The 25,403-nt window shown below is 43.4% G+C and overlaps 1 protein-coding gene across 11 annotated transcripts in view; it reads right to left on the bottom strand.

Annotated features, from left to right (window-relative positions):
* Window positions 1–17,272: 17,272 nt before the first annotated feature.
* Window positions 17,273–25,403, bottom strand: part of Foxn3 (forkhead box N3) — a 370,110-nt gene continuing 361,979 nt past the window's right edge. For all 11 annotated transcript variants that reach the window (XM_070028584.1, XM_070028589.1, XM_070028585.1 and 8 more), the window contains one exon: window positions 17,273–23,716. In XM_070028584.1, coding sequence (XP_069884685.1) covers window positions 23,116–23,716 — 601 coding nt within the window. In that variant the 3' untranslated portion in view covers window positions 17,273–23,115. The remainder of the gene's footprint in view (window positions 23,717–25,403) is intronic.

Below are 25,403 nucleotides of genomic sequence, written 5' to 3'. Positions count from 1 at the left end.
ACACAGAGGGCAGTTAACATTATTAATGACCACATCACCTAGACCTGGCTTCTGTCTCTCTGCGCACATTTGCATGCTCTGTGTATCCCCAGGGCACACATACTCTTGTGCACACACACACACACACACACACACACACACACACACACCTGCTCACAGATGACTGATGGAGATGCTCCCCTCCATAGGAAAGTTTGCAATTGGAGAAATAATATTTACAACGTTTGGCAAGGAGCACTTTCTGGAGGAAGAGACATCATTTTTCCTTTCGAAAGACTTGTATTATTTTCAGGAAAAAGTCTCAGTCTTAAACATATAAGTATAAAAGACCTACCTCCAACACTGAGAGAAAATGGCAGGGTCATCATCATAAACAGGACCTCAAGCTGTTTGGACCATGGAGGGACACGATTGCAAATGAAAACAAGGCTGCTCTTTTCTTTCTTTCTTTTTTCTTTTCTTTTTTGTTGGTCATGGGGATTACATTCAGGGCCTGGGCACTGTCGGTGAGATCTGTTGCTCAAGGCTAGTGCTCTACCACTTTGAGCTATAGTTCCACTTCTGGTTTTCTGATGGTTAATTGGAGATCTGAGTCTTACTGACTTTCCTGACCAGGCTGATTTTGAACTGTGATCCTCAGATTTCAGCCTCTTGAGTAGCCGGGATTACAGGTGTGAGCCACCAGCATCAGGCACAAGGCTGTTCCTTACCCTGACCCTGACCATGAGTCAGAGAAGCAGTTCAGTGGTAGGTGTGTCTCAGTGGAAAGTGTGTTCCCCTGAAGGAAACAGATCTTCCCTTTTCTAGTCATCCTGGGTAAGCACGAGGGTCAGCTCTTGGACTGGGAAAAGGTCTCCCCACGAGGGCTGGAGGAAGTCTGGGCTGGTCCCTAATCGGAAGAGGCCTCCCAAGCTCTAACCTCGGAGCGTGAGTAAGGGAAGACTTGGACCTGTGAGTCCCAAAGACACGTAGAATCATTTGTTACCAAGACCTTTGCTTCAGTCAGCTCTAATGTCTTCCCTCGAGTGTTCAGCAAGAATATTCTGAGGCTCTGGGCTGGGATCTGGGGCAGTCAGGGCAGTGAAGAGTAAGTGGCCTGGCAAAGACAGAGATGACCAGCAGGGCCTCAGATCTACTGGAGGAAGTGACACAATGCCCTTGCAGGGGAAGAAGATGGATTTCCTGTATTCTTTGGGGGTGGGGAGTCTAGAATCATCATAATGTGGGCATAAGAGAAAATGTAAGCTTTTTTTGTGCTTCACTGGGAAGTGGGTGGCAGGCACTAAAAATATTCATATTTCCACTTCAGAAAAACAAGAGAGGGCATATGATACACCATGTTTTGGAACCCAATTGTTTCACGTACAAATGTACTATGAAAATATTTTCCAGAGCATTAGTCTTAAAAAGATTGTCTTCAACAGTGGTTACACATTATTTAATTTTATAGGAGCAACATTTGAATTCAGGGCCTCAAACTAGAATAATGCTGGAACATATAAGCCACCGTCTAGCTTAGCTAGTGCTCATTATTTTTGAAGTAGAATCTTGACTTTTGCTAGGACTAGATAATGGTATTTCTACAGCAGATATTTCCACAGTAGCTGGGATGGCAGGCATTTGCTACCATGGCCAGCTATTTCTTTTGAGTTGGAGACCTTTTGGGCCTGGTTGGCCTAGAGCCTCGGTCCTTCATGTCTGCCTTTTGAGTAGCTGAATTACAACAAAAAGTCATGAGCACTTAGCTAATGGCTGCTATACATTCTAATGTATGTATGAACCTCAAGTTAGATAACCAATGAATTATTTCTAGTTATCATTATTGTAAGTGATACTGCGATATCTTCATTGCTAAGTCTTATTGATTATTCACCGCTAAATCTTTAAATACAATCATGACCATCTAGGTAGACTAACATCTTTAGAACAGAATTCCTAGGTCAAAAGACTTCCTACATTCAACATGTCGCCCCATCGTCCAGCCAAAGATTCAACTAGAAATACTATTATTGAATTTATTTATTTATTTATTTATTTGCCAGTGCTGGGGCTTGAACTCAGAGCTTGGGTGCTGTCCCTGAGCCTCGTTGTGCTCAAGGCTAGTGCTCTACTACTTGAGCCACAGCACTACTTCTGGCTTTTTGTGTTTATTGGAGATAAAAAGTCTCACAGATTTTTCTGCCTGGACTGGCTTCAATCTGTGATCTTCAGATCTCAGCCTTCTGAGGAGCTAGGATTATACGCATGAGCCACTGGTGCCTGGCTATTTTTTTAAATTGCAACTTTTGGTGGTAAAATAGAAAGGGCATGCTCTGACAGCGAAGCACATCTGCCTACATGCGGGCAGCTGAAGGAGGCACCCCCTGAGGAGACTTGGAAAAACAAGAATAAAACCTACTAATGTCTTCTATTAATACCATATGTCAACGTTACTAAATGTTGTTCATGATAAATACTTCTCAAAAACATGCTTTTTGGTTTAAGTTCTAAACCATTACTGTGGTTATTTTGAGTTCTAATAAGATAACCATAAGTTTAAAGTTAGTGAACTTCTATTTCCTATCCTTAAATAACATTCTATGTGAGAATTAATTTGGAAACTCCCAGCTCTGTGGTTTCCCCCAGTGCAGAGCAGGGAAGGCCAGGCACAAGCTATTTCAGATCCTTCCCAAGGTGAAGTTCACTATAACTTGGAATCATTTGCATTGACCTGGGACAGGGTTCATACTCCTACCCACCACAGATGGCTGTGTTTAGACAGAGATTTGAAGTAAACCTTGGTTGCCAATAAATCATGACAACGCAGCTCTTGTGGTAACAGAAACACAGAACTTGAATAACTTCATTCCCTCAGTTTTTAACCTGCATCTGAATTTAACATGGACCAAAACACAAACTGTGAGGTGCAGTCATTTTATCTGGAAAAGGAGAACATAAATTCATGCCTGGAAATGATTTGCTAAATTGAAATGAAATCTTTTAAAGAATGAAATTTGCTCTTACTTTAAAATTTGTTACTTGTTTAAAAATTAAAGAATAATTCAAGGAAATAAAACATTACCAAACAATGACCAGTGACTAGATAATTATTTGTATGCATGAAGTTGTATTATATTAGTGATAGGGCCTGGAAGCTTGTGTCTCCTAAAATTCATATCCTGGCATCCTCACTCCCAAGGCGACAGAACAAGGAGGTGGCGTCTGGGCTGGATGATTAGGTCATGAGGGTGGGAGTATCATAAATAAGATTAGTGAACTTATGAAGGAGGACCCAGAAGACTACATTGACTCTCCCACCATCTGTGGAACAGGGAGAAGGTACCATCTGAAATCCAGGATACAGGCTTTCATCAGATACGAAATCTTCCAATACCTTAATCTTAAACTTCCCAACCTCTAGAACTATAAGAAATGAATTTCTGTCCAGTGTATAGTATTTTGCTATAGTACTTTGGAACAGAATAAAGCAATCAGACTAGAAACAAAGGGACCAAGTTCAAATATTAAGTAAACATAAAAACCATTAAATATACAGTTGGGCTACCCCTTCTCTTTCTTTTCTGTTCTGTAATTGTTATTTAAAAAAAACTAATACGACACATACGATGATCAAGGAAAGAAAATTCAATGCCTGGATTTCTCTTCGGAGCATTGTCATTGTTTTATTCCCTGATTATTACTGAGAATACTTTTGTTCTATAGAAGAGGAAGGGAAATAATGGAGTGATCTCTTCTAGGTGGAAATAACTATAAAATTTGCAAGAGCCTTTGTTCAAAAACAGTGGCAGGCCAGGCAGTGGTGGCTCACGTCTATAATCCTAACTACTCAGAGGGCTGAGATCTGACAGAGATGTGAGAGTCTTATCTCCAGTTAACTACCCAAAAAGCTAGAAGTAAAGCTGTGCCTCAAATGGTAAAGTACTAGCCTTGAATACAAAAGCTCAGGGATAGTATTGAGGACCTGAGTTTAAGTCCCAGGACACACACACACACACACACACACACACACACACACACACACACACACACACACACACACACACACACACACACACACACACACACACACACACACACACAGATGGCAAATTTCAAGATGGTGTTCACCAAGTTCTGGTTCTTCAAAGAAAGGGCCTCAGCAAATGTACATGTCAAACACCCATGAAGTTAACCTAGCCTCAAGGTACAAATATTGTGGGAATGACATTATTCTCTCATTGGTCCCCTTTCCTGGCTACAGGAGCTATGGTTCTACCTGCTACCCCTCCCTTTTGACTCACAGGCAAGAACTACTGACCAGCACAATGGCTCCAAAGCCCTTTACATTCTCCATTATCCTTCAAAAATTGAATCTGACGTTGGGCTGGGAAGGTGGCTCAGTGGTAGAGCGCTTGCCTTGCATGCATGAGGCCCTGGGTTCGATTCCTCAGCACCACATAAGCAAAAAGAAAAAAGCCAGAAGTGGCATTGTGGCTCAAGTGATAGGGCACTAGCCTTGAGCTGAAGAGCTGAGGGACAGTGCTCAGGCCCAGAGCTCAGGCCCCACAACCAGACCAAAAAAAAAAAAAAAAAAAAAAAAATTGAATCCGACGTCAGATCAACATCAGGACAACCATGCACATTGGTTGATCAGAAAAAGTTATTTCTCAGAAGTGGCCATACCTAGATCTTTCTAAATAACCATTATTATTATTATTATTATTATTATTATTATTATTATTATTACTATTACTACCAAGTTTGGGCTGTTGGTAGTTGCTCTGGACTGAGCTATCTGCTAGAGCTGTGCTAGGTAACATGAAGTATAAAATTTGTCCAATTTACTTGCACCCAATGGCAAGAAAGCTCTCAAGGTGGCTTGGTCACTACAAATGGCAACTATTTGAAGATAAAGTGACAGAGATGGGAAGTGGATATCCATGTTCAGGTGCACACTGGATGCCATGTTGGGTCTGCTATGGTTCAGGTGTGGCTAACATGTCCCCCAAGAATCCATTGTGATTAAAAATCTTCTTTCCCAATGTGGCACTGTTGAGAGTTGGTGAAACCTTTGGGAGATGGGGCCTAGCGAGCGGTGCTGTGGCCACGGGGGACTGTGACCTCGGGAGGAAGTTCTTCGAGATTCTGTGGATATCCTCACAAGAGGATTGGTATAATAGCTTGAGTGGGGCTTCACTCAGCCACCCTGACTCCTGTTCTGAGATATGATCAATCTTGCCAACACAAGCTCTTCCCCCATCGCCAGCTGCCTTTTGCCATAAAGTCTCACCAGACTGAAGCCAAGCAGGTACTATTTCTTGGACCTCTCAGAACTGTGAGCTACACAATCCAGTTACTTGCCTTAAGTACTCCATTATAGTGGAGAAGAATGGAATAATGCAATGTCCCAGACATAGGAAAGAACGAGAGGGTCACTATCCTGAGCTGAGAAGGCTCCATACATGGTGGGCAGGGCAGCCTTTCCTTAGAAGCAAGCAAAGATTCATGGGAGGCTGGAAAGAATGGAGAGGGAGGGGAGATATGTGCCCTCCACATTGTCTGCATTGATAGGAGAGGCTGTGAGAGAGTGAGCCTTGATCCTTGGCCTTGATACTCCTGTCTGCAAAAAGAGCATCCGTAAAATGTTCCAAGCTTGATAGGTCGCTAGTATGAAATCGCTAATAAAAACCCACTTGTGATACTTAAAGTGCATTTGACACAAAGTGAAATCACACAAAAAGAATGTGTTTCTAAGGCTTTCTTGTGAAAGGCTGGGAGCAAATGACCCACAGCCTCTGCCAAGAGGCTCCCAGTATATTTCTGAGACAAGAGTCCTGCTTTTGTTCACATACAGAAAAGAGATCAACTCCTTGAAGCCAGAAATCCCTGATGTGCTGGATCAACGGATGTGAGCATGCCTGTTCAGAGCTGGTAAGTTGAACAGGGATTGCAAAGATTTGTAATTGTAATTTCAGATAAGCCAGTGGTGCAAATGAAGCTGACATTTAACTCCAAGTGACTAAATGTGAATTGTGGTCTCTGGGTTTCTACTAAGTATATCCCTGGCCTACATAAGGCTTTGAGGATGGAGCCTCAGCTGAGTAGCAGGTGGGAGAGACCCTACCACTCAGATACAAGTCTGGCTCTAAGTCCAGTGTTTCTCTCGCATGTGGGTAAAGAGATCCTCTGCCCTGCTCCAGTCCACAAAGTAGCATACCAATGGAAGCCCTTATAAACAGGGAAAGACAGTATGTGTTCAGGTTCCTTTCCTAATGGAGATAATAGCTTAGCTTTGTAGGACCAAATACCTTTAGACTTTGGGTAAGTTAAAGTGTAAGCTTCATATCCCCTGTCTGTAGAATGTATACAATAATAACATCTACTGCAACGTTTAGCACAAAGTGGGGGCCTAATCATAGTTAGAAGACAAACACTGAAAACTAAAGCAGAGGAAAGCAATGTCCTTAATGGCCTAACCTGCACACTTTAAACCAACTTAAGGGGTAAAAATGTTTGTAAGTAAAAAAAAATGTGTGAGAACTTGTCATTTTAGCTCTGATGGACGAGCAAGGATCAGATTGCCTTAAGTAACTGAAACACAGCACAAAAGATAGGAAGCAACATGATTAGGTGCTACATAACACATAGAACAGAATGCTACCCCTGAGAGAAGGAACACAGGTAAGGGGGAGAATTTTTCAGAGGAAGAACCTGGGCAGAATCCGATGGCTTTCCTGGGTAGAGGACACAGGCATGAGGACCAAGAAGGCCAATGCAGATGGAATTCACAGGACTTGACAGAAGACAGCCACACGAAGAGGAGGGGGCTGTGAAAAGAGAAAGCTCTGAAGATCTACGGGCCTGGGAAGACTATTGTGCCTGCATGTGAGCAAGCTACCTGAGAAGCACCCAATGAGAAGGATGCTGAACCATTCCTGTGGGTTCAGGAATAGTTCATGGTCCCTCAGCCAGAATAGAAAAGTGTAACACACAGGGTGAAGAAGGGTATTGTTTCAATCACCAGGGGGAAAATAACACCAGAGAGTAACAAGGCCAAAGTCTCACCTAAGAAAGCTTAAAATCAAGGCTTTAGCGTATTTGAAATATTTAATCTCCTGCCACGAAAAAGTTCAAGAATATTTACTAGGATACAAAAATATTCAGCACCCATAACAGCATTAGGATCCATTAAAAAAATTTTTAATGTCAGGTGTGCAAAGAAGCAGGAGAAGTACGACTTGGATGAGGAGACAAATCAGTCCAGAGAAACAGATACAGGCATGACACATGCTATAGTTGCAGTGAAGGACATTAAAATGACTTAAAACTATTTTGCTTGTGTTCAAGAAGGTGAAGGAGAGCGTGCACATGCGGCGTACAGACACGGAATGTACAAAACATACCCAGACAGAGCTGCTGGAGATTAAAAAAATACAGGTTTATAATAATAAATACACTGGTGTTGATTCAAAAAGAGCTGTCATTGTAGAGTGAACTATTAATAAACTTAACGGGCTAGCTATTGAAACCACGTAAAGTGAAACAGAGAGAAAAATGAACTTACATGGGCAAAACATTCCTGAGTTGAGGAACAGTTAAAAGCAGCCTATCCTATGTGTGTGTCCCTGAAGAGATTGGGAAGGAACAGAGAAAATATTTGAAGAAGTCATGACCAAACTTTGCTCCATTTTGAAGAAAATAATAAGCTCACTGATTCAAAAAACTAAATGAAAATTGAGTTACCTAAAAAAGCCAATGATAAAGAGAAAAATCTTAAAATGTGTGCGTGCATGTGTAGACGCACATGGGGTCTTGTGGGGGAGATATACTTCAGAGGAAGAAAGATAAGGATAACTGCAGATTTCTCAGCAGAAATAAGTTAAAAGACTGAGAAGCCAGGTGCTGGTGGCTCACGCTTGTAATCCTAGTTATTCAGGAGGCTGAGATCTGAGGATCATGGTTCAAAGCCAGCCCAGGCAGGAAAGTCCATGAGACTCTTATCTCCAATAAGCCACCAGAAAACCAAAGTGGTGCTGTGGCTCAAGTGGTACAATGCTCACCTTGAGCTGAAGAGCTCAGGGACAGCACCCAGGGCCAGAGTTCAAGCCTCAGGACTGACAAAAAAAAAAGACACTGAGCAAACAAATGCTGCAGTGGTACTCACTGGACACTATGTTGAAAATGAACTATAAGATTTGTGGGTGGCAATGGGAGAGAAAATCTGGGAGAGAGCGAGGGAAGGGGTGACATTGTCCAAAAAGAATCTACTCTTTACTTGACTGATATAACTATAACTGTACTGTATATTTTAAAAATATAAATGTTAAAGTGTTAACTAGACTTTTTTTTTTCAAACAGGGTCTTGTCATGTAACTCATGCTGCTCTTGATAATCCCTCATCTTCTACAGCCCAAGTGCTAGGGACACACCTTGCCTAGCCAACCTGTAGAATTCTTTAGAAATACTTTTCAAGTGCCAGGTGCTGGTGGCTCACACCCATAATCCTAGCTACTTAGGAGGCTGAGATTTGAGGATTGTCATTTGAAGTGAGTCCCAGCAGAAAAGTCCATGTAAGACTCCTATCTCCAACTAACTACTCAAAAACTGGAAGTGGTGCTATGGCTCAAATGGTAGAGTGCTAGCCTTGAAAACAAAGAGGCTCAGGGACAGTGCCCAAGCCCCATAACCAACAACAACAAGAGATAACCAAAGATGAATATATTCATTTCCAGCAAACATGTACTACTAAAATGGTTAAAAGGAGTCTGTTGGCAGAAGAAAAATGATATTGGAAATATGACAGTAGATGGAGCCACAGAGGGGAAAAAAAGCACCAGAAATGATGTCAGCAAGGTGTGAGAAACACAGTTTACCCCTTTTAGAACATCTTTAAAAACTAAAGCAGAATTTTTCTTTCTCTGGCCATTCAGATACTCGGTGTCTGGAGTAGAGAAGTTAGAGAACTTGGGACCCCACAAACTGGGGCTCATGAGTATTCACAGAGATAAGATCCAAGTGAAGACTCCTGATGATCTGAAGAAATGGAACTCACTAGTGGGGACTCCTGCTTTGAGCTCTAGCAAATGACTGAAGCTCATTATTTATCTCTGGGACTCAGTTTCTCTCACCTGTCCAACCTGGAATAGCATTTCCCGTCCTGTTTTACAGTATCATTATGATGATAAAAATAAACTAGGAAGTAACAAAATTAAGGCAGCATACATACCTCACAGGCTGTGTTAGTTGGATCTTCAGTGTCCCCCAGAGGCCCACATGCTAAAGGCTTGGTCTCCTGCCATGCTAATGGGAGGTACTAGAAGCTTCAGAAGGTGGAGCCTGGTGGGAGGAAGTTAGGTCATTGGGGGAACAGTGGATCTCTTCTGACTTTGTGCTTCATTCTCCTTGTTTCCTGGCCACCATGAGATGATCAGGTTTCCTCTGCCACACATTCCTGCCCTGACATACTGTGCCTCTTCAGGCCCCGAAACAACAGAGCCAAGCAACCATGAGCTGAAACCATGAACCTCTGAAATCATGAGTACAAATAAACCCTTTCTTTCTTATAAGTTGCCTTTCTTAGGAATTTGTCCTGGTGACAGACAGTCAACTAACACCCTGGTCTGGTTTCCATTTTCTAGTTCCTTCTGAGCAAACAGCTTCTCATGGTTCCTCTGAGGCTTGCTCCATGGATGCTGATCCTACTGTGCCCTTTAGGAGCAGTAGGTCTGTCTCCATCTCCCTCAGGAAATAATCTGTCCCCCAGTGGCAGGAGAGATTCCCTGAGAAGAGCCTTTCCCCTCTACTTCCCTCTGCATACAATTAATTACTATATGAGGCTCACCCAATAGCTTGCCCAGTCTTTTCACAAACAACATCATAGCCTCTGGGCAAGTGCCAGCCACTCCCAGTAAAGGGGGATTTGGGTTCATGGAGAAATACTCTTCTCTGGCTGAGCATGAAACAAGGTCTTGTACTTCATTCTGTGTAGCAACAGGCCAGGCCTGTCTGATTATTGACTCTTCCTATTTGCTCATGCCAAGGCTGGATCTATAGCGGCACACTGTTTGGTAGAGCCATGTTCATGTTGGAGATTTAGGAGCCATGGATCATCTCTCAGGTGTTGGCTTGGGAGAGGTAACACCACCCCTGAAGACTATTCCAAGTCCCATCTCTCTTACTTTTCCTTCCACAAACATTTCCTACGTACCCAGGGCTTACCTGACCAACTGCCAGTTGCTTTTCCACATGTTGTCTAACTTGGTGTTTGCATCCCCATTTCACAGCTGTTGAAACTAAGGCTCAGTTAGGTGAAATTGAATGTTCAAGTTCATGCTGCAATTGATGGCACAGCTAGATTTAAACTTTTCTTCCTTCATGGAGTCCAAAGTCCTTTCAAGTCTCAAGAGCCATGGAAGCCCTGTGCCTTGAACTTATGGGTGTTCTCAGGGTGCAGAAGATGAGGAGACTTCAGGCAGACAGTGGTGAGTAGTAATTGCTAATGTGTGTGTGGGAGGGCTCCTGTTTGCAAGCCAATTCACCTTTCACAAGAACTTTCTCATTCCACCCTCAAGGAAGCTTGAGAATTAAATACTAGTGTTGTCTCATTTCATATGCTCAGTATTGCATGGCTTAGGTCGGGTATGGGCTTTGAGGCCAATCTTCCTCGTGTCAAAGAGGCTATGGATTGTAGGTTGGCTCCCCCAGGAAGAGACCTGCAGACAGTGTACTTGCACTGGGAGGAGTCTTAAGGAAGCCCTGAGTTGGTAGTAGGGTATGGTAGGTTGAGAACCATAACAGTGCAGGAAAGTGGTAAAAAGGTACTATGTAGATCAGTTTGTTACTCAAGGCATTTTTTTTTCTGTTTCTCTGGGGACCTTTGGGAAAAGGATCCTGCACAACACAGAGTAGTTCTGCTCTTTCCTTGTTTCTTTCCTTCCTTCCTTCCTTCCTTCCTTCCTTCCTTCCTTCCTTCCTTCCTTCCTTCCTTCCTTCTTTCCTTCCTTCCTTCCTTCCTTCCTTCCTTGTGCCAGTCTGGGCTTAAAACTTAGGGCTGAGCACTAGGCTATTATTGTTATTATTATTATTGCTTAAGGCTAACACTGCCTCTTGAGCTTCACTTTGGTGATCAACTAAGATGAGTCTCACAGACTTTTATTCCTGGGCTGGCTTTGAGCCATGATCATCAGATCTCAACCTTCTGAGTAGCTTAGAGTACAGATATGAGCCATGAGCACCCAGTCAGACTAGTGCTTTTTAAACTTGTATGCAGGTCTCTTGGGAACCTGAGAACGTACAGAAGCTGATTGGGAAGGGCCCAGAGGGCCCAACAGCGCATCAGATTCCCACTGACCACAACGCTACTGTTTGCTGTGCCATGCTTTGGGAGCAGGGTGGTAACATACTGGGCAGATAGATTCATCTAGGCATTAGGAACTTCTGGCTGTCCTTGGCTGAAGAACACTGCATGAACCTCTACTCTCCCATCCTGGTCTTTGGCCTGGACAGGTGCTATATGGCTTACACTTCTGTTATCAGATATTGCCCACTAGGGTCATTAGGGTCTGGGAGGACTGTGGGATGGCTGTGATCACACTGCCTTCTGGCCCCAGCTGATTCTGTGCCTCTGTGGGAGTCAGGGTTTTTATTTATTTTTTTCTTAAGCACCCATTAAGATTGGCAACATCAAAGTGGGAGTCATGGATTAACTGTGAAGCAGGGATCAATTTAACAACTTCCTCAGCTAGTTCATCTCTAAAGACTAGCTCTATTCTTCCAGGTTTAGGGGCTCTCAATGCTATACCATCTATGCTACGCTGAGTACAGGGTCTAAGTATTTACAAATAAATAGGTACTAGAAGTAAGAAAACTCCATTTCTGAGGTGTTTCTCTTGCTTAAGGAAAACCAGTTATTTCAAGTGCATTTAATTATATTTAGAGGCTAATGGCTTGCTCACTACAGCAGTCCCCTAAATAGAATTGCATGGGAGTGAAGAAGAATACCAAGAACCACACTGACACTTCCTGTTGTGAGGAGAGCAGATCATGTGTACACAGATATGAACTGTGGTTTCAATGCCATGTTCTGGTTAGATCATTATGATAATGATTTGTACGCCTGGAAGTCAGCTTGAATAAAAGACATAGTAAATTAGTCAGGTGTTCTTGGCTCACATCTGTCATCAGACTTTGAAGATCACAGTTCAAAATAAACCCAGACAGAAAATTCCACTCAGTATCCAATTAACTAGCAAAAATGTTGGACTAGAGGTGTGCCTCAAGTGGTAGAGCACCAGCTGTGCAAGAAAGCACTGGGACCTGAGTTCAAACTCTATCTAGTTATTAGCTAACCAACAAAACAAAACAAAAGATATAGTCAGTGAGGGAATGAGTGAGTAACTCAGCTGTTGTTTCTTTTCTTGGGAGGGATAATTCCTTAAGAACTCCTTTACTTCCTATGTAAATCAAGGCTAATTCATCCTTAGGAATAAAGTAAGATTTCTATTATTTCCAGTTTTGTATCATAAGTGTTTTTCCTATGACCTAATTTCAATTTGCACTGTTCAGAGAGGGGCACAGAGCCTGACTTTATTTCCTTTCTTTGTCAGTCACTGGTTGCCATTGTGACAAACACCTGACAGAAGTAGTTTGAAGGAGTGAAGTTTGTTTGGAATCATGGTTCAAAAGTTTCAGTTCAGGGTCTGCTGGCTGTGGTCAGCTGGTTCTAGGCTGTGATGAGCAGAACATCACGGTGGCAGAATGTGGTGGAACAAAGATGTTCTCTCATGGTGGCCAGGAAGGGGGGGAAGAGAGAGAGAGAGAGAGAGAGAGAGAGAGAGAGAGACAGAGACAGAGACAGAGACAGAGACAGAGACAGAGACAGAGACAGAGAGACAGAGAGACAGAGAGACAGAGACAGACAGACATAGACAGAGACAGAGAAAGACAGACAGACAGAGAAATACAGAGAAGGGCTCAGAACAGCATTAGAAGATATAGCTCCTAAGGGCATACCTCCAGCAATCTACTTCAACTTCTACCTCTGAACATTTCTTTCACCAGCCACTAATGCCACCACATTATGAGCGGCTTAATCCATTGATTAAGTCAGAACTGTCATGATCCAATTGGATTCTCAGGAATAATCCACTGGCTAGACCACCAATCCTTGAACATATGGGCTTTTTTTGGGAGACACTTCATATCCAAATTATAAAGTCTTTTTTTTTTTTTTTTACAAACTTTTGACTGCATGGAAAAATAACCATGCATATCATTTCTGGATGAATGGTTGATTCCAAAGGGGCTGATTGAGATGGAACTAGACAGAAAAAGGGGTCTCCAGAACTATTCCATATGGCTCTAACTTAATCCATTCCTGAAGAAATGTCCAAGTTTGTGACTGAATGACACTTGGGAAGAAAGCAAGGTATGTGGTTTGTGTTTTGCTTGTGCCCTCTGAAACTCATATTGAGATTAATTCCTATTATGTGACCATGGGAGGTAGAATGGAGTAGGTGCAGGACTTTGAGAGCTGATTAGACCTCTGTCGTCATGAAAGGATCAATTTACTCTCTGGATTAATGGGCTAATGGATGAGCTCGAAAGAGATCTGCTATATAAGCTGGCTTCTCTTGCCACGGGATGGTCTATAAGCCCAAGGCCATCATCACTCAATGCTACCCCTTGATCTTGGACCAGATCTGTCAATCAACATCAACCTCTTACTCTGTAACTGCCCAGTTCTGTGGTATTGTTATTAGGAGGAGAAAATGGATGAAGATGACAAATATTTGGATGGTAAAAACAGGACCTTCAAAGCTCAGAACAAAGACTCAAATGTAAGCAGAATTATAATAGAGGCAAACACCTACTGCTAACACATTGACATGAAATGATTATCAGGAGAAGGGCACCAGTAGCCAGCTAGTGCCTGGTGTTTTTAGAAAATAGCAAGTGCAATATGAATCAGTGGTCTAGTTGCATGAAGAGAGGTTCTAAAATGGAGAAAGCATGCCTGGAACTCTCTATTCCACTCTTAAGTCTGATCACAAACTCAAACACATCCAGAAGAGAAAAAGAGAAGACAGAACATAGGATGCTAATTCTGGAATCAGCTTAGGGAAGCAATCATTGTTGTTTTAAAGCATGTACATGTTTGTCACTGTAAGATGAGTTTAGTTTGTGTTCTTTCTTTTAGGCTAGTCCAAGTACTTTCAGGTAAACAGTTTTAAAAGAGGGATTTTTGTTCCATCCTAAGGACAATTAGAAATGTCTAATGATGAAAGAACCCTCTGAGGACAGTTGATGGGTGTGATCATCCTGGCATTTCCCACTTTGGCACTCCTAGTGAGTCAGTATAGATGACTTAGTAAAGAAAAAAAATGGCCAGCTGGGTACCGGTGGCTCATGCTTGTAATCCTAGCTACTCAGAGAGGCTGATATCTGAGGATCTTGGTTCAAAGCCAGCTCAGACAGGAAAGCCTGTGGGACTCTTATCTCCAAAAAAACCACCAAAAACTGGAGGAAAATAATGCTCAACATGGTGAGTATAATGAAGTTGGGGTATGGAATTGCTGCTTTTGACACTACCTACTTTTTCTTTTGTTGGTACCAGGATTTGAACGCAGGGCCTCTTGCTCTTAACTGTTTTGCTCAAGACTGATACTTTGCCATTTGAGCCATAGCTCTATTTCTGGATTTTTGCTGGTTAGTTGGGGATAAGAGATTCCTGGATTTGTCTGTCCAGGTTGGCTTGTAACTGGGATTCTCAGAATTCAGCCTCCTGAGTAGCTAGGATTATAGGTGTAAGTCACCGCTGTCTGTCCAGCAGCTTCCTATAAATTTTTGAGTCACATCCACTCGAAGTTCACAAAGTGTATGGTGGTAAGTATGGATGTGGGGCTTGCCATCCAGTGATTAGAATTAAACAACAAATCCATAGAGACAAACAGAACATCTCCTTAACTCCAGCTCTGTCTCTAGCTATCTGTGAGGTTCTGAATAAGTCTTAACATTTTGTGACTCCAATCCCTCAACTATAAATTGAGGCATTGGTCCAAATACCCTTATGACCATAAGTAAGACCATGCAATTCCTAGGGGCGGGTCTCAAGTGTCGGGCCATGGAGCTGTCAAGTCATCAACCAAAGCCTACTAGTCAGAGCAGCCGCACTCTGAAAAATGCCCTCAGGTCAGAACTTTCTAGAAGGTTCAGATCTCCTAGTTCAGAAGTTCATCAGGCAGAGCAATCAAGATATGAGGAAAAAGTGCTCAGAGGCCACAGTAGCCCTCACCTCATCCTTCCAGGCTTGGCCGCAATGCCACAAAAGGCTTTCCTGGTCCCTGAGAAGCTAGAAGGATGGGGGATGGGTCCCCTTGTTCTAGAGTAGCATCCCATTGGAATTCTTTTATTCAATTGTGTGTGTGTGTGTGTGTGTGTGTGTGTGCATGCACACGTGTGTGTGCCAGTACTGGAGTTTGAATTCAGGGCTTGGGTGCTGTCCCTTTGCCTTTAGTTGTTTTTTCCCCTCAAGGCAGGTGCTCTACTATTTGAGCCACAGCTCTATTCATCCTATTGGAATTCTTTAGGTGCTGCTTTTTGCTGTGGAGATGCGGTGCTTTCTGGTGGCCACTCCTTTTACACAGCCACAAGCAGGGTCCTGTTTGGCCCAATTCCCTGATTCATCAGATCTGGCTCAGAATACTTCAGCTCTTCTTTCCGATCAAATCCTCTCAAATCCTGAGTTGTCCCAGAGGAAGCCACCCCATAGCGCTGGAGGGGGATCTGGAGAGAGAGGGAGAGGGAGGCTTGAAGGCCAAGCACAGACAGGATGTGGTGCTTGACCTCTGAGAGGCCTCCTTGGGAGGACTCCTGCCAGGGTGCTCCCCAAGATGCATGGCTTATACAGAAACTCCACCACCACGGGAAGGCAGATGGAGGTAAGGCCTGCACCTTCTCAGTGACAAAGACCCCTGTGGGGTGGGGATAGGGAAGAAGGATTATGATTGTCTGAGGCTGGTTCTATTGGGATTACTGCTGCTAGTGAGACCCACAGGGAGGGCACACTGAAAACCCAAACTGTGCCAAAGCAATTGTAAAACGCCCATCCTTCCCCCCCTTCCCCCCCTCCCCAAAGCACCTCTTCCACATGGTGACTATTGTCAAGTGATCTGGTACTTGCTCAAAGGCTCCTCAAACTGTGATCTGGTAGATCACAGCCTCGTATGACAACAGACATAGCCACTAGTACCTGGCTACAGCCAGTTCTTTATCCATTTCTCCATCACCTTGTGAGGCAGAGTGGAGGCCTCCATTAGGAGGTTCATTCATACCATTTGGATCCTCTAGCCAGCAGAATCATGAACCAAATAAACCTCTCTACTCTTTAAACTACTCAGCCTCAGGCCTTTTGTGATGGCTAACAGGACACTTGTGTGAAGTAGGCTGGCACATCATCGCCAGAAACCCTAAGGACTGGGTTGGGTTGGCTGTCTTCAGTCCTAAAGTACAGCTTCACTATTATTGACAACTTCCCAACAAGAGGCAAAGCTTAACCACGAGTTCTAAGACCTTGGGTGGAAGGCTGCAATTCTCTACACCAGAGCAGGAAATATCTTTAAGATGCCCCGGTGAGCTTAGCCTCAGACTGTGGACTTGTGAACCTGCAGAGGTGTGACTTCACAACGAAAGCATGCAGGAAGGTGGCTAGAGGAAGGGCAGCAAAGCCCCTAAAACCAGGCTGCACCTTCCACCACAGAGAGTTCTTCCTGCTTAATAACGACATATGGACAGCCACACATGGCATAATCACTACAGGGCACTTTTCTTCAATTAATGCAACTCAGTAATTTTTATTGCAACTGGAAGACGATACATCACAGAAACTTTATGGTAGGTCTGGGGAAAAGTGTTATTTACAATAAATGATGAGATAGTTTGTCTTTGGCAATATGATTACATATGAAGAATGCAAAATGCATGTGTGGATTCCCCCCACTGGACCACCACCAAGTCCCGAGGGTTTGGCTGATCATGCCTGTGTCCACACTCCTCCTTTAGGTCAACACAAACACCACTAACATCACTTTCTTTTCTCTTTTAGGCTTCTCCCTTTCTATCCATGATATTGGCAGTTTCATACAGAAAATACAGAAGAAGAAGAAAAAAAACCACAACCAAATAACAAATTGGCTTCTGAAAAAGATTCCTCTTATAAATTCATTTGGCCATGTACAAGTCTGTTTTGGCCAGAAATGGCCAGGTGACTCTAAGCATTCAACCATCAACTTGTGGGTTTTGTGTTTTCTTTTTCCTCCTGATTTCTTAACCACTGTGTCATTTCCTTTCTGTAAAACAAAAACCCAACTCGGAAATAACAGAGTAAGAATATAAAGAAATAGACACATGTAGTTGCTCCCCCAGAAACTTGTCCACGTGGCCACCACGGCAGTGCAGGTAGTGTGAATGACAGTGAGACAGTGGGTCGCTGGTGAGTGATGTAGCCATGGTCTTGGATTGCTTCAGCATCTGTTCTCAAGACATGGTGGATGATGGAAACAACTCAAAGTGTGCTATGCTACTTTTCCTCTTTAAAAAAAAAAAAAGGGTGTATGTGTGTATGTAGGATGGGAAACTCAGGCCACAGTCATGAAGGATAAAATACAATTTGTAGGATTGACAGGTTCACCATATCGAAGTCTTCTGAGAATCCAATATGGAATATCAAATATTTGCAATAGGGTAGAGAAGGCCACTCTCCACGTTTGCAAATGATAAAACAGTGGAAAAAACACTGCGGTATATATCCCAAATAAATAGTCTTGGTATTGACACCAACAAGACAACAGGTAGGATAGTCGCCAGCATCTCACAGTAAGTAAATGATCTTTTCACATCGGTCTGATTTCAGAAGCTCGACAGCAAGACGCACAGCACCATAGACACATAGGTTTCAGCCGTTAAAAGATGGATTTTTTTCTAAAAAAAAATAATATATATATGTATATATATATATATATATATATGGTGTTTTCCTTCCTGAATTTTTGGTCACTGAAGCTAGCACTTATTTGCTGAACTGTTGAAGCGTGACAAGGTCACACCTATTTTATTCATGATAAAGCAACTGAGTCTGTGCTTAATTCAAGAATAACGAGCAGGAAAGAAGACAATAAGTTAGCCACCATGGCTGGCTGGAGCTCTCTCAAAGGGTTCACAAAGGTATGCAGGTCTATACAGAACACTGAGTGCTGTGTGTACATCCTCATCAAATTCCAAGGAACACCACACAATGTATATACTTTTGATTTACACATTCCATTACAAAGGAAAAGGAAAAGAGAGAGAAAAAAAAAGACACCATTACAACTTTGTAACTGTGTAACTACAAATAGAAACCCAAGTTTGGCAGGTAACTAAAAGGGTGTTTGTTTTTTTTTTCTTTTTTAATCACTTAGGTTATATAGCAAAAGTGTTGATGTATATTATATATAGTAGTATAAATAATAAAAAAGTATTATTTAAATTAGATCACAGTGCTGCATTATGTGCATAACAGTGTTTGATATAGTATCGGTGGACTAGGACCTACAACACTAAGGATTAAACTGTCAACACTGGGAACTTACAATCAAGGGGGGAGGGGACATAGAGTTTCAATGTTTTTTTAGGTGGCAAAAAAAAAATCCTGTAAGTGAAAGAAAAACAAATACTTCTTTGCAGAAATGTATAAAAGGGAAAAAAGTCAATTTCAACATCTGGGCAGCTGTGATCCACTAGAAAGAAACAAGTCCCAACCTGAATAAAATTGAAAGGAAAAGAGAAATCACACTGAATTTAAGTCAATCTCAAATAGAAAACCTCTCCCAGGCAGGTCGACTTCTATCTAACTCTGATTCTTTCTCAAAGAGCCCTTCTCTCAAGAGGCTCCACGGGACCCCCATATCAGCAGGGGGTGCTGAGCAGGCCTGGTTGTGTTAGATGTTGCACTAGGTACAAAAGCCATCTTTGTCGTCTCCACTCTCCAGTGCCTCCTCTTGCCTTTTCAATCCTATGGCCTCTTCTGGAATGTTCTATGGGAAGAGAGCTGTGACCAGCAGGCACTGGACATACTGAGCTGAATGAGTCCATGAGGAAAAAGAAAAAAAATCCATTCTTGAAAAAAACAAACCAAGTCTCCGATGCATTGCCTGGCAATACCCAACTCCAAAAGTGAAGCCTGACACAGCTGTCTGGCCATGGGGTTTTCTCAAACCACTATCTACATGTGGGTTTGGTACATTTTTAGTTGCAGATAGTATTCTAACGACAGAGGGGAGGGACGTAGGAGCTTGTGGTAGATTATAAGGCTGGGGGTGGAGGGAATCTATGATGCAAATACTTTCCACATAGGACTAAAAAGACAATTATTCGAGTAGGATTAAACACAACTATCTATGTGTGTAGCATGTAAGGAAAACAAAACAAAGAGCTACACTCTTTCTCTTAAATGTGTCCAAGGGCCCAATAGCAAGTCATTGTAAATCATGGTGCTGATGTGTTCACGGTTTTCAAAGCATCTTTAAATATTGCTATAGTTCCCCGCTGCCCCTCCCCCCTGCCCCGGATGAGTATGTAAGCTTACTGGAATGACACATGAATGCCATTTCCCCTGGTCGGAGAAATGAAGACACCTCTACTCCTTTAATGGTGATCAGGTGATCTGGCAGACTAATGGATACACAGGCTAGTTTGGGAAGGAATTCCAAAACTAAAGTGAATTACACTTAAGCAAAATATTCTTTCACAAAGAGTTTTGTGCTTAAATTCTCTACTGCTCTTGGAGGGTTAAGAGAGAGGTGGTCATCTGACCCTGGCTTATTAAGGGAACAAGACAACCTCATTCTGTAATAAATTTGCTACAAACAGCCACATACACATGGATACTTTGTGGGTGTATGTTTAACAATCAAAACACCAAGTTAAAACACAATTTGAGCCATTGTTTTGGTTATGCATAATGTGTATGCCTCCAAAAACAGAAGGAAAATAGAAAAAAAAAAAGTACCCTCAGTAAAGTTTCCCTAACAAATCTTCCAGAAGATTCCATGACATTGCCAAGGGAGGCTCAGGAAAAATAACACTTAGAAAGCTGCCCAATGAGGTATTTATGCAAAAGAGAGTGGTTCTGAAGTGAAGAACACACCTTTTTTTTTTCTTAAAAAATAAGATATTTATCTATTTCCCAAAGAGATCAGAAAAGTAAATCACACACATTGCATTTTATTACTTTCTAAAAAGAGAACTCCACCCCTTTTAGAAAACTGAAGTGAGGGAGACAGCCCACTGGGGGGTGGGGGCTCACTGGAAGAAGTGGCCTGTCAGAAGAGTGCACCTCTGCCTTTCAGGAAAGAAATCTGAATTTCACCATCTTGGGGGGGGGCCCTTGGAGAGGAGTGTCTTTTGAACTGGATGGGGTAACAACAAAAATTAAAGTGTGGCTCAGGTTCCACAGTGGTGGATGGCTTTTAGGGTGTCAGAAGTTTGGGGAGAACAAAGGCCGGGGACCCTGCCAGAAGTTGATCTACATCCTTATTCACACCCTGAGCCTACACACTGGCAGAGTTCAGATTTCTGTTCAGGTGTAGGTGGGAAATCAGCTGTGTATATCAGGCCCAGGTTTCTTCTAGGTTCCCTCCTCAGCAGTCACCCAAAAGGCAGGTCCAGGGGGACTGCAGCAGAGAGTTCCCACTATCCCGACAAGTTCCTGGCCCTGGCAGGTGGTGCCTTTCCCTCCCTCTCCCTGACCACCAGATGCCGAGCCACAGTAGTGGATGTTTACGCGTTTTAAAACTTCCATCTGGAGGGAAGATCATATTCTTTTCACAGATTTCTCATTGGAGTTCAGGAAAACAAAAACAAAAACCACCCAAACTGAAAAGAAAAAAACCGTAAAAGTCCAAAAAGTTTGTTTTCTTTTTAGGCAAAGATAACAGTTTCTGATCTGTGACGTGGTGTGATTTCAGTTCAGTTCTACGGTCTAGGTGGTTGTGATTTCATGTTGGTGAGTGTACTGAGGTTAGTGGTAGAGATGGCCTGGCCCCGCTTATTGCGAAATGGCACTGTCGCAGTACAACTGCTGGGCTGGCCCTCCTAACCCCTGGACCACTCCCTCCTTCCTGTGTACCCTATCTCCAACCCTCCCCAATAAGGCCTATTAGCATGTTCCCCCTTTTCCTGGTGAATTTGCATAATTAGTCACTGCCTTTTTTTTTTCCTAGAACCAAATCATGGCAATGATTTTTCTCAAGTAAGCGTCCCATAATTCTCCTGATTCTATCACACACACTCACTACTAAGTTTACCCTCAAATTATTGCGGCATGTTAAACACGTACAGACATAGAAGAAGGACACACTCTTCAATAGAGAATCAGAGAGGGGAGGGGCTGAGTGCAGACAAGGCAGTGTAGAGTTCAACCATCCAAGCCCTACCAGAGCATGAAGATATTTTTATATTGCAGAGTAAATTCCCCAACAGTCAGAATTTGTCCCTGAAGAAGGTTAAACCTTAAACACCTGCTTCAAAAAACCCAAACAAAATAACCTGGGAAAAAAATAAAAGAAAAAAAAAAAAGAAAATAGAAGGAAAAAAAGAAAGTAAACTAATGAGAAAGAAAAACAAAAGAATCTCTAAGCCTAAGGGCTTAAAAATTAGAGGCATAGCCTTTTCTCTATGTTCTATATTTATATGAAAATAATTCATGCTTCATGCTAAATACATTATTTACCTTACAAGAACTTTGTTATTTTTTGAATTAAAAAAAAAAGTTTGTTTTTGTGATTTTTTTTCTTCTTTTTCTTTTTTTTTTTTTCTTCTTCAAAGGAACCCATGCATTGTGGATCAGAAATTTCTGTTGGCTACACCGGGTGAATGTGAAAATCATTGATTTTTGCAAAGCTGAGTCCTGACATTAATTGCAAACTCCTTTCTGAGGAGTTTATTATTTGACTTTTTTATTTTGGAGGGAGAGGCCCATCAAGATGCCTTTAATCTTTTAAAAATACACAAAACTAATGGCAGGCTCTGGAGCAATTTGTTGTTGTTGTTCATTTGGATCAAACAAATTTTGATAGAAACATAATCTGTACCATTATTTTCTTCCCTAACAGCTATTGTCACTCATTGGGCTTGATTGCTTTTTATTTAGGCAGTTGAGAAGACAGGGCTTGTTTTTCAGCATCAGCTTTTCTCAGTCTAGTTCTTGGGTTTGTGTGTGTGAGTGTGCCTTCAGGGCCAACCTTCAGGTTTATGGCTTTTGGAACATTTTCTTAATTTAATAGACAACAGAATTCAAAGACTAGCAGTAGTAGCTCTAAACATGTACCCCGTTACTCTTCCTTAAGTGACTGACACCTAATGTGTTAAAACAGCCCAATGAATGTTCATCTTGTGAGACATTACCGGGTTCAAGGTCAAGAAGCATGGAGGAGTGACGGCCCACCCCGGTGCTGTACATGGCCATGCCCAGGGCAGGGCATTCCTGGTACAATGGGATGCCAGGGTTTGCTCTAGCAGGGGGACTGGGGTGCTTCTTTGTCTCCAATTGCTCTATGAGCCTTCATGCAACCAGAGGGACACTCGACTTTTTAAACCTAAGGGTTGGGCCTGAGTGACTGGTCATTAGTGGCACGAATGCCCTTATGTCTGTCCCTGGGGACATTTAATGTTGATAACCCTGTAGATCTGGCCCCATCTTTTTTGACAGGCTGCAGGAAGCAATGGTAATTTGGCTTTTGAGTATTTTTTTTTTGTTGCTGTCGTGGTGGTGGTTGGTTTTTTTTTTTTATCTTCGGATAATGAAAAGCTTTTGTAAAACAGCTGAGTGTCAATATGAGTTCTATGGCTTCAATCTCCTTTAAAAATAAAATTCTTAAGGGTCTAAAACAAAAGAAGACAGAAGGGGGGCAAATGAAACAAAGAAAATAATAACAACAATAATTAAGAGGGGGAAAAAAAAAGAAAACCAAAAGGAAAAATAAAAGAGAGAGAGAAAAAAAGGAAACAAAATTGCTGATATTGCCACAAATCATTAGAATATCTCCTGACATGCTGAAAACCAAATGGCCATTAAGTTCAAAACAAATCAGTGACTTGTTTTCAATTTTTTGTGGTTTCCTTTTGCTCTTTCTGCCCCTTTGCCGTCCGATTGGTTATGTTGTTCAAGCAGGAGCGGATGCCGGCCAGGTGCAGGAGCGACCCGGCCGCCTCCTTCATCTCCTCGTCGTCGCTCTCGGGGGGCTTTTCCGTGCGTCTCTTTTTGAGGGGCAGCGAGTCGCTGGGGACCCTCCGGGCCTTGGCGAAGTGCTGGCGCTTCTTGTGCTGGGATGCATAGCCGCTGTCCCCCAGGGCGTCCTTGGCGTCCTTCGGGCTGGCCTTCCTGTCGTCCTCCTCCGCTTCACTGTGGCTCCCGGGGCTTGGGAAGCCCCCCTCGCTGCCCTCACTGCCCTCCTGGCTCCCCTTCGTGGCAAACTCGTAGTGATCGTCAGCTGAAGAGGAGGAGGAGGAAGAGGAGGAGGAGGTGGAGGAGGAGGAGGAGGAGGTGGAGGAGGAGATGGAGTCACTGGCAGGTGAGGTGCTCCTGGCATCGGAGGACTTGGCACTGCTATAGTTGTGGTCCTCCTTGGGGTCTCCGCTGACCACCGGGGAGCCACAGGACGGCTCGCTCTCAGTCCGCATGCGGCAGCCGGTGAGGCCGTTCCTGCAGGGCGAGGACACGGGGCAGAGGGGACACAGATTAGACTTCCAGGCAGCTCTGTGCAGGACTGACCTAGCCATCTGAAGACCTGGGGCCAGGGGTCGAGTTGTTTGATGTGTGTGTGTGTGCATGTGTGCGCGTGCACCAGTACTGGGGCTTGAATTCCAGGCTCCAGTGCTGTCTCTTGAGCCTTTTTAGGCTCAAGTCTGCTGGTGTTCTACCACTTGAGCCACCCCTCCACTTTTGGTTTTTTGTTAGACTTTACTGGCTGGGCTGACTTTGAACCATGATCCTCAGGTCACAGCCTCCTAAGTAGGTAGGATTACACTTGTGTGAGCTACCAGCACTTGGCTGGTAACCAAGCCGCAGCACTGTCCTTGCATCTGATTGGCAGCTGGCTTTCTAATGTGCCCAGCACATGGCAGACAGGCAGAGCAGGTGGTGGGAGAGATATACTGGTGGAAAGGAAGGGTTACTCATAGCAGGAGGGAGGAGTAAGGTGAGGAGGTGAGGGAAAAGTTCTGGGGAGATGTGGTTGTATACCAGGCCAGTCCTGTTTCCTGTCAGCTCAGGGACCCCATGTGGATCCCAAATACAAGATTCTTCCCTTCCCTCCAGAAAGCATCCTTGTGAGCCACGTGCTCAGTTGTTCAATGCCTGCATCACTGATTAGCATCACCTATCAGCCTGGTAGACACGACACAGCCATGACTATATCTCAGTGACTAGCACTGTGCCAGGGGCCTGGTGGGTGGGTAGAGGTGCTCTGTTGAGAACATGTGGTGTAGACAGCATGCAGTCTGCAATCTGGGAGGGGACGGTGGGTCACCATCATTTATCAGACCTTCCCTGGGGCTTTGACATTGAGACAAAAGGCCATAAGCCTAGGACACAGTTTGGAGAGCCCCTCCCCATCTCTCCCAACCACCCCTAGGAGCATGAAGGCTCAGGGAGACCCCAGCTGCAATCCAGATAAGCAAGTAAAGGAGAGAAGGAAAGCGCCTCTAATGTAAATGGTGTAGCAGGGGGAGGTGAGGCCAAGGCCATGCTGGTAGAATGAAACCCTGTTGGGATGCCCACAGCAAAATGCGTGAGAACCACCAGATTCTTCAATACCGTCAGCATGAAGCCCAACAATGACGCTGCGCACATCTCAACAATGAAGTCCTAATGGGTTCCACATGTCTCAGCTTGTGTTCTATACTCTTGTGATACCAGACTTGTACCACCTGCCCCAGAAACACCTGTGTTCATCCCTTGGTGGTGTCGTTATTAGTGACTGAGCAGGCTGTTGGAGCCTCATCCTCTTTAGATCTTATGAGGCCAAGTAAGAATTAAACAATAGGTGCAGGCAGAGGAAAGTTCATAGTGGTGCTTGGTGGGTTTTCTTCGCTCTCTGCTACAATGATGTGCTTATGGACATGCTCATGGTCTTTTTCTAGGATTATGGAAGCCCAGATTAAAAAATAAGAGTTACTACCAAGGGAATACGCCAGGGCTTTCCTGGGGATACAGCCCAAGCTTTGGGGACTGGCCTCTTAAACATCTAATTCTGCAGATTTCCTGTTTCTTGTCTATGTGTGGAGTGCATGAAAATGGCTGGGCCAGGCTGACTTGGAGGTGTTACCAGATCTGAAACGTGATAAATGAAACCAATTGTATAGCTTGCCCTTATTAAAGCAGATGCAAA

Source organism: Dipodomys merriami, unplaced genomic scaffold (genome assembly GCF_024711535.1).
Source record: "Dipodomys merriami isolate MVZ:Mamm:240054 unplaced genomic scaffold, mDipMer1.0.p SCAF_198, whole genome shotgun sequence".
NCBI lineage: Eukaryota > Metazoa > Chordata > Mammalia > Rodentia > Heteromyidae > Dipodomys > Dipodomys merriami.
This window is presented reverse-complemented; position numbering and strand designations above follow the sequence as displayed.